This window comes from Clinocottus analis, unplaced genomic scaffold, assembly GCF_023055335.1.
Source record: "Clinocottus analis isolate CAN_PGR_092001 unplaced genomic scaffold, fCliAna1.0.p SCAF_409, whole genome shotgun sequence".
NCBI lineage: Eukaryota > Metazoa > Chordata > Actinopteri > Perciformes > Cottidae > Clinocottus > Clinocottus analis.
In genome coordinates, this window is record NW_027176164.1 from 3,036 (window position 1) to 12,782 (window position 9,747).

Below are 9,747 nucleotides of genomic sequence, written 5' to 3' on the forward strand. Positions count from 1 at the left end.
TGTTAAAGTCATAGATGAACACTTGAAGTTTCCTTGGCTGGTTTTCTAATTTCCACTCAGATGCGTGTGCAGAGGGAGAGAAACACGACAGATCATGCACTGTTGTATTTCTTAACTGCTTTTTAAACAGATCTGTGAACAGTGAAGTCTCTGAGGGAGACCAGAGGTCAAGGTCAGCCCCCGCCGGAGCTGGAATGGATTCTGTGTTTTGTTCCAAGTTGTTTCAGCAGAGTAGGAGTTCACAAAAATCTTGGTTCTCTCGTTGAATTATCTAAATCTCACTCCTTTGAATGAGATAAATAGTTTAAACCCAAATGAAAATGAAGCCTGTTTTTTTCTTACGTGAGTCCAAGTTAAATCTCTAAATGGTGGTGCAGTATGTGCACAAAGCAAGGTAGCTTGCACCACTCCATGTCTGTCTCAACAATGCCTTGCAAAACACTGACATGAACATAAACAGACTCTTGTCAGCGCGTGTGGCACAGTCCAAGTATTCTGAAGGGCAACAATGGCCCCCTGAGTCCAAGTGATATTCCTCCAAGAGTCGTTGCTTTTCTTTGCAGTCGCAGCCAATCACACGTTCCATGTCACCGTTCACACTTTGCTCGACTTGAATAGTCGTCCATCTGCTATCACACTCTCACAGTGTATACTGTATATGCCAACGTAACGCAAACGGAGCTCCTCGCTCCAAGGGACTTTATTACATGAGCGTTTGTTTTTTCCTTCATCAAAGAAGAAACAATTGTCTGCCTAATGTCCCTGCCCCAATGTGCATATAATTTGATTCTATTTATTTGAGCTTGACTATGCACAGGAGACATACAGAGAAGAGGATGAAGCAGAGGCAACAGCTGCACAGCCCGAGAAAGGTCACGGGTCAGGGAATAAGCTGTAACCATCATGGTGGAAGGTTACAATATTCTATTTCCACACTTCCCACGCACAGACTAGCCCGGAAAATAGAGAACATACACACGCTGGTAATCCATTGCTGTGTCTCCGCTGCCTATGGGACTGCTTCAATGTCCTGCTGAGGCAGCAAAGCGCACATCTGCTCTGACATATGAACATCTGAAACCGTGGATCAAAATAGAGGCTTGCATAAGTATGATGGGAGAGATGCTGCTTGATAGCGCTCCCACTGTGTAGGAGGGGAATAACAATCCAAGGTCTTGCAAAGTGTGTGGGAGCATGAATGTGTACATGCTCTTTACAAACCAGCATTCTCAGTGAAGACTAGTGAAGGAATAACGGCTTTTGGACTTGTTCAACTTCATTACATTGGGTGCAACAAGCAGCACTGGTTGCACAAAGAGTCACATCAGCGGTATTGAAAACAGCTAATGGTGCCACGCGAGCGAGCATTTTGCGCGTCAGCGGTGTTTTCCTCACTGTTTGTGGGTGTAAGTCGGTCCCGATGACATTGCAAACATTGTTGCCTCACCACCACTTCTTATGTCTCTTCCTCTCTGTCTCTTTCGTTCCAGTCAAGACGACTATTCTGAACTACCAGAGTCCAACCACTGGCCTTTTCCCGATCAAAACATGCTCCACCTGCAAGGAGGCCAAGGTCCGGGACTCCCTGTACTGTGCTGCCAGTGCCTGGGCCTTGTCTATGGCCTACCGGTTAGTACACTCGCACACTCTCACAGACTATCCATGCAGAGTCGAATGTATCTCCAGACTCATTTGTTGTTATTTTTACCGCTTAATTGGGACTTTTCACCTCCTGATTGTTCTCTTGGTCTTTGAAATGATGCACGAATTGGTACACACAGTATTCTACAGGTTTTTAAAGGATAGTTTAGCGCTGACCCTGGTCCATCCCGGGATCAGCTGCAGTACGTATTGCAGTTTGAAATGGTCTTTTTTTTGCCAGGATTCCTTCGATATTTTGAATTTCATTTCAACTGGGGTTCTGGTCAAAATGGCAGAATACAAGTTTCACACAAGCACCAAATATGAACACAAATAACAGACAATAAAATAACCACAGAAGAGATGACAGACTTGAAATTCTTCTGAGGATCTCTCTCTCTCTCTCTCTCTCTCTCTCTCTCTCTCTCTGTATATATATATATATATATATATATATATATATATATATATATATATATATATATATATATATATATATATATGCTAATTTATCTCTGTATCTCACTAAAATCATATGTTTAAAGTGCTTTTAGCACAAATGAATGATGTAGCTATTTTGTCCGCATGATTGTAGGTTGTAGCTACTGATAACAATGAACCTAGAGATCAGGTACCTTGGGGCCAGGAAACCACTGACACCCAAAAACCTAAGTTCTTAGTCATTTTGGCCTAGCGCTTTCTTGCTGCTATGTACAGTAAAGAATAGGTAATTCATTTTGTGTGCTTATGAATATGCGAGTGGACAATAAATGACATATGGAATACCATAAGGATAAAGATCGGGAACATTTCTGCAGCTGAGATTTAGATATTTGTCATGTAATTTCTGAGAGAGACGGTGTTATAGGTCTCGAATGGTCTACATTTCTTTCAGCACCTCAGCAGTGGTGATGTAAAGGGACACTAAAATGAATGGATAGATTGATCACTTCTAGGGTCTTTTCAGAGCAGAACAGACCCAGAGTCCTGAGCTACATGGGTCCCGTCTTCTTCTTTGACTTTTGGTTTTGTTCCACTCACTGAACCTGATCTGTAATCTGCCTCTGTCGTCTGAAGGCTTTGCTTTTCAAACACTTTTCGGAACACTTTAGAATTTCACTGAGAGGCCCCAAACTCCTTTATCAACCGTCCCTGCACTTTATGTCTGCATTGCCTCCGTAATTAGTTTCAAGGGAGAAGAGCACTTTCACAAAATGGGCCTTTGGGAGGGAGGGAAGGAGGGAAGGAGGGAGATGGAGAGAGAGAGAGAGAGAGAGAGAGAGAGAGAGAGAGAGAGAGAGAGAGAGAGAGAGAGAGAGAGAGAGATATTAAAGCATGAGATGGTAGATGGGTGGGAGAGAGAGAATGAGAGTGAGAGGGCAAAGGTGACAGAGGGGGAGATCAAGCAAGAGGAAAGATAAGACTCAGACAGAAGAAATAGGAGAAGTGAAGGGATGAGATGGAGGGGAAAACACAGAAAGAGAGAGAGAGAGGGCGAGAGAGAGAGAGGGGGGTAAAAATAGAGAGTACTGCAGTGATATGACCAGCGGCAGATCTCAGTCATCAGTCATGGCTGACTTCTATTAGAATTGTCACTGGGATTTAATTAAGATGATTCTCATCTGACAGGCTTGGCGAGTACCATTACTTACTTCACGGCCAGTGTGTGTGCGCGTGCGTGCGCGCGTGCGTGCGCGCATGCGCTCGTGCGTGCGTGCGTGCGTGCGTGCGTGCCAACTCCTCATCTAAGTAGACGTGATATGTTTTTCCCACCACCTTGCCCAGGCACATTTTATTCTTTTTTTTGTTACAATTTTTCTCTCTCTCTCTCTCTCTCTCTCTCTCTCTCTCTCTCTCTCTCTCTCTCTCTCTCTCTCTATATATATATATATATATATATATATATATATATATATATATATATATATATATATATATATATATGCACTGATTAGTTGTAAGATCAGTTCATGGTGAAATGTATAAGTAAGATCTGTAGTGCCTTCAATATGTATGCAATTTAAAGGCAATTTTCTCAAAGTGAGAATTTTCTCTGAGCCTGAAACATCCACTTCAGTAGCACTTACATCCACCAAACTTTCCTTTCATTTCATTACCATCTTTATTCTGAAGATTTTTCCAGAGGGGTTAGTTCATACATCATTTATAGCCTGATTTCTAGAAAACAAACACATGAAAACAAACAAACAAACAAATGAACTCCCTTAATGTTAGTAATGACCTTGGGTGTTTTATGGGAATATCTATTAGCTGAAATCTTTTGCCCTATTCTGCTGTAGCCCCCCCCCCCCACCCCCTCCCCGCCATAACCGGCCCCTATACCCCCAAGGCTGGGTTGATGAGTTGGTGTTAATCTTTTCTTGTCACCTTTCTGACACACATTGTGTTTTTCTGATTAATCTTAATTAAATTTGAAGAGCTGGATGTGTTACTGTAACCCCTGGCCCGTGTTGGATCACCTCATGCATATCACAATGTTGGATGCCTGTAGCCCGTTAATGAAGTGCTTTAAAACAGGATGCTGGCAGAAGCTGCCCGCTGTATCCTCTGCGATCACTTTTGATGCGTAGGGTCACATCTAAAAGACGTTAGTGTGTGGGTGATTAATGCAGCGCTTACCACCAAAGCTTCACCTCGGCGACGTGGCTTTCCTCTTTCAGTACCCAAAGTCTCTGTTAGCGTGACCTTTGAGATGTGCATCTGAGATCTGCCAGCCCTGCCAGGAATGTGCTGACGTCCACTGTGGCCCCTGCAACCACAATCGATGGACTTCTGGGTGGCTTCTCTGCAATATCACTCTCTTGAAATCACATTTATTTAAAGGGATTGTGCTCACAATTTGGAATTATACTTGTGCAAGTGTAACGTTTTACAAACTGCATATTGATTTTTTGCCACTGTTCAGTGCCGCTGTAATGAAACAGTTGCTTGGTTTAATTCCTTCTGTCAACAGGCACTAAGGCCTTTACACCTTTAGCTGACTTCCAATTGTCAGGGAAATGATTGCTTTGTGCTAGCACTGACGTCTTTCAAATGAATGAAGAGGCGTAAAAATCACATAAAAATCACATGCTTAGGTGACTGTCATACAGCATAATCAGCGCCACATGGACCCACGTTGGAAAATCCAGAGACTGACAGCAAATTCGTTCTGCACTTTATTGCACCTTTGTTTATCCTTCAATAGGCACCAAGAAAGAATAGCTCATAGTGAGTATTATTATTACAGACTACAACTAGAGCTTATATGTCATAAGTAATGATGGACAGGTAGAGAACCCCCGCTTTCCAGCTCAGGTCCGCTTGTTTGGTGTTGCACCGCCACAAACCAGAAGATTTCCCATAGCCCAACAGAACCCAACCAAAGGCCATTGTTTTTTAGTTTTTGAAGCACCACTTTGCATGTGCATGAAAGGCACAACAAGGCACGAGTCTGGCTCAACTTCACTTTCGGATTATTCAGGTTTAAAACAAACGTTCCAACTATAGAAACAATAAACTCACCAAGTTAATTACTGAAGCCTGATGGAAAAAAAAAGGTAAAGGTTTTGAGCAAACCTCCATGTTAGCCGTTTGACCTCCAAATAAAGTGATTCAGATAATCTGTCTCAGCTTTTGGCTTATTTACCTGTATAGTCAACTGACTTCTTGGGTTCTTCTTGCCCCATCTGATTTTGTTGTAGTAATGACGTATTGTACCCCGAATCACAGCGATTACTTTGGTGAGTGAAACATAAAAGTTAACATCAGTAAGACCTGAGTCAGAATAAACCAGAATTGTCCTTTAAAATCCGTTCCTGTGTTCTTTGCATGTTCTTAATGTGTTCTTTGCATGTTCTTCATGTGTTCTTCACATGTTGTTCATTTGTTCTTCACATGCTGTCGTCCTGTGTTCTTCACATGTTCTTCATGTGTGTTCATCTGCTCACTGTGTTCTTCCCGCCACGCAGACGCATCGACGACGATATGGGGCGAACCCATGAGTTGGAGCATTCCGCCATCAAGTGTATGAGAGGGATCCTCTACTGCTACATGCGACAGGCGGATAAGGTGAGTTTTAAGCCGGGCTGCACCCAGCTTTTATTTTCATTTGATTTTTATTGCATAAAAGCACACAACACAATTACATACTGTATTGCAGTTCAGAGGTGTATTTCTGAGCTGCTGTTCATCAGAGCCTCGCGGAGCACCAGGCGCATCTAGTTCCTCTTTCATATCATAGCAAATGACAACGGGAGCCGGTTGCTTTAGTCCTGAGGGCTTAATAACCGACAATCTGTTAATTGCCTCAGACCTTTGCTCCGAAGGGGGACATTTCACGCCACGTCTGCAGGAAACCTGACGTGTGCGCATGAGCAGGCTGTGAAGGGAAAATGGACATTTTACCTAGCTAGAGGCAGGACCGGATATGTCCTTCGTTTGTGTGTTGTTGTTTTTTTTATCCATCTCCAACGACATGTTTTAATCGAGCAGCTGGCTGTGTCACTGTGTACGTGCTTGCGTAAAGCGTGTGCCTTTCAAAGCCATTCTTTTTCATCCTGCCTCGACCTTGACGACCTAATTTAGGGGAGAGATTTCCAGGGTCTTAATTACAAAGCTGCGTTTACACAGTTAATTACACAAAGCAGCGTTCGTTACGGCCCCGTCTTCAACACTTACCAAGAACATGCCATTTTTAATGGAGATGTGACACGGGGCCACCGCTGGGCAAATATCACAGAGCAAATACAGCAGCTGGGCCCCGCTGTGTGGCGATAGTGTGTTGGGAGTTGCTTAAGGCCAGTCTTTTCAAGTAAAAAATTGTATTTTTCTATTTGCACTAACAAATAGTCAAAGACACTTTGTCGGTAAGGTTATTTTTGTCTGGATATCCACAAAGCGAGCAAGAAGATGCAAGAGTATAATGCCTTTACGTTTTCTTCTAGGAGACCAGGTTACATGTTGTTACTGTTAGGCCACTGAAACACAGTCAAGGTCAGGGAAAGTCAGTAGTGGTTAAATATTGGAGGGAAAACTACTGAGATATATTGATGCTTTGAATATTTTGCACATTGTTTTTGCAGTAATGTTGTGTTTCTAGCAAAACATATTTGCTGATGCAAATGAGATGAATATGGATATCATTTTTAGGGGGCAGAGTTGCTAGACATGATGACAGCAACAAAAAAAAACAAAAAAAACAGTGCATGCTACTCGAACTATATCAAAATAGACAGACAAAGTTGGCAACTCGTGAGTGAAAATGAATGCAAATCTTGCTCCATTGGTGCTCGATGTCACCATATCAACATATGTCATTGCTGTGTTTACAGCTTGTTGCATCGCCCCCAAGAAAACTTCCAGATTTCTAATTTATTTAATTGTATTAGTATTGTGTTATTCATAAATAACAGATTTAAAAGAAACCATTGTTTAGAAAAATAAAATGTCCGAAAGAGACAGAAAACCAGAGTGTCAACACAGATTACAGGTGACCAATTTAGAAGCTTTAAAATTACACAACCGTTCTATTCTCTCACCGTCTCATTTAACTTAACTCATTATAATGTGGAGGAAAATGTGATTCATTATCAACTCTCCTAATTAGCATAATTCACACAACCAGTTGTTGTCCTGGATGTTTTAAAATCTGACAATTTCAAGGGCCAGAGGAAGGATTCCTGTTCTCAACTGTGTGTCTAAACACATTATTCTCGTTGATAGGTTGCGATAACATAAGATTCTGTGCCATGATAATTTTTTCTTTTTCCCACAAGTTGTTTTTGAAAAGCAAATATAGTATCTCTTATGCATCCAGAAATGACAAGGAATAGCCTGCTTATCGGGTTAATGAGTTGTGAGGTTATTTTTGTTGGCCATAGATGGGAAATAATTGCATGAAGTCGGACTTGTACAATTTCCTGTGGCTGGATGGAGCAGCAGTGGGTTGAAGTGTTTCACTAATTTGAAGTTCATATTGGCGCATTGCAGCCCTTGAAACAATAAGTGAGATCTGGGGCCTCTTAGAATATCCCCGAGAGGTTAGCCACTTGACACCACGGCTCTGCTGGAGCGAGAATCTAGAGATCTCTCCACAGAAATAGATTTGATAGAAACATAAACAGCACACACACACACACACACACACACACACACAGGAAGTGGAGCAGTTTGTGCAAAAGTGGAACAGAGTAGAGAGAGAGAAAGAGAGAGTGAGAGGAGTGAATAATAGAAAGTACTGGGAGAACATAGGTAGGTGCAAGGCGAGGGAGGTAGAAAGAGAAAAATGGAGACGTGCGAGGGGGGGCTTGATGATGGAGAGAGGGTGGAGAGAAGAGAAACAAATGAGGTAAAAAATGGGACAAAGGGCCAATTATTTATAACTCTGTGCGACGCGACTGGTGGCCCAGCCGTAATTTGGGGTGCAGTCGATTCTATGCAGCAAACACACACATGCGCACGGAGCCAAGAACAATTCACTGAACACAACACAGGACAAACATCTTGTTCTGGGTTTTTTCTCCAGAAAACCAAGTGGTAGTTCAGTCGCCCTAAATCTAACCCTTATCAGTTCCCGGGCAGGCTACAGCATATATTATATGGACGGTTCCAGTTTATCTTATCTCAGAAACAACAGATTATATGTGTCAATGGAGTGTTTGTAGATTCACGCAGTCCTGCATTTTGGCAAGTCGAACAAGGCCTCAAAGGTATTATTTGTGGTCATATTGTTTGTTGCTGTTTGTGAACATAGCATTCAAAATTGTGAGGGGGAGAGAGAGGGAGAAAGACAGCAGCGATGACTGAGTTTTGGCAAAGGGGTTACTCTCCTACGAGGGGTTTAAATGCTCAGCCCTAGCAGAATGAGTAGACAGGTGAAAATACAGGCATAGGGCACGGCTCTCTGCAGATAGAGACACACTTTGTATCGGTCAATACATTGTTTACGAGGAAATTGGCGCATATATAGCCTTAACATATTCCTTCTGCATAAAAGATGCCATTAATGACACAGCCCAACTGAATAAGGACTAACGCCCCAACCATAAGGCTTATGTGCATATTTCATCATGTGTGTTTTAATGTGTTCAAATCTGCTACTACACTGTCTCCCTTTCCTCCTGTCCTCTCGGTCTCTGTACCAGGTGGAGCAGTTCAAACAGGATCCCAGCCCCTCCAAGTGTCTGCACTCGGTGTTCCATGTAGTCACCGGGGACGAGGTGCACTCCTACAGCGACTACCACCACCTGCAGGTCAGCAAGCACACAAGAGGCATACCCTCACTTGGAAGACTGAAATTAAAATGTGTTTTTTCACAATATGGATGAACACATTGTTTGGGATGTGTGCATTACGATGTGCACCACAACGAAATATCCAGATGGAATGGTGACATCTGAGAAGCTTCTTCGGGCTAAAGAGGCTGGAGAGGGTAATCCACCACATCACTTTGTATATAAAAAAATAAATGATTTCCTTGGCGTTGATCAGGGAAGAAACCCACATGTTGGCGTTCATGTATGGCTGGAGAATCGACTTGAGGACTAAAACAGCTCATAGGTCAAAATTGGTGTTTCACGTTTGGATAGAGACTTCAGTTCTCGTGAAAGGCGGCTAATACGTCTAGAGCGCTCAATAGAAAATCTGAATTCTAATGTTGTGACAAGGAAAACGTCATGAATCATCAAAGCTGTATATTTGTTCAACACTTTTACTGTATACACATTTAGTCCTTGGTTGGTGATTTATTCTCCAACAACTTTGAAGTAAATTGCATGATTGATGTAACCGCCCCAATGCCAAAGGCCTATTAGCTGATATAAAGCTCACGCCTCAGTCTCTACTCTGTGTAGAGAATGAAAGACACCCGTATTGACCAATCCTAAAATATCAGGCAGTGTACAAATGACAATGATTTTATTTTTAATTTTTTTCAATAGCATCTCATCCACTCTGTCCTTTCCTCTGTCATTGCTGCAGATCGATGCCGTTTCCCTGTTTCTGCTGTACCTGGTGGAGATGATCTGCTCTGGTCTGCAAATCATTTACAACACCGATGAGGTAAACAAGGCGCTAAAATGATTGCCGAGCCGATCGATGCTGAAC

At 42.5% G+C, this 9,747-nt stretch overlaps 1 protein-coding gene across 1 annotated transcript; it reads left to right on the forward strand.

The window, feature by feature from the left end:
* Positions 1–809: 809 nt before the first annotated feature.
* LOC137801436 (phosphorylase b kinase regulatory subunit beta-like) lies at positions 810–9,702 on the forward strand (the record flags this gene model as incomplete). The annotated part of the gene is made up of 5 exons (XM_068598842.1): positions 810–879; positions 1,491–1,629; positions 5,613–5,712; positions 8,787–8,894; positions 9,622–9,702. Coding segments are annotated over exons 1-5 (498 nt in total), but the record flags the coding sequence as incomplete, so codon positions are not given.
* Positions 9,703–9,747: the final 45 nt, after the last annotated feature.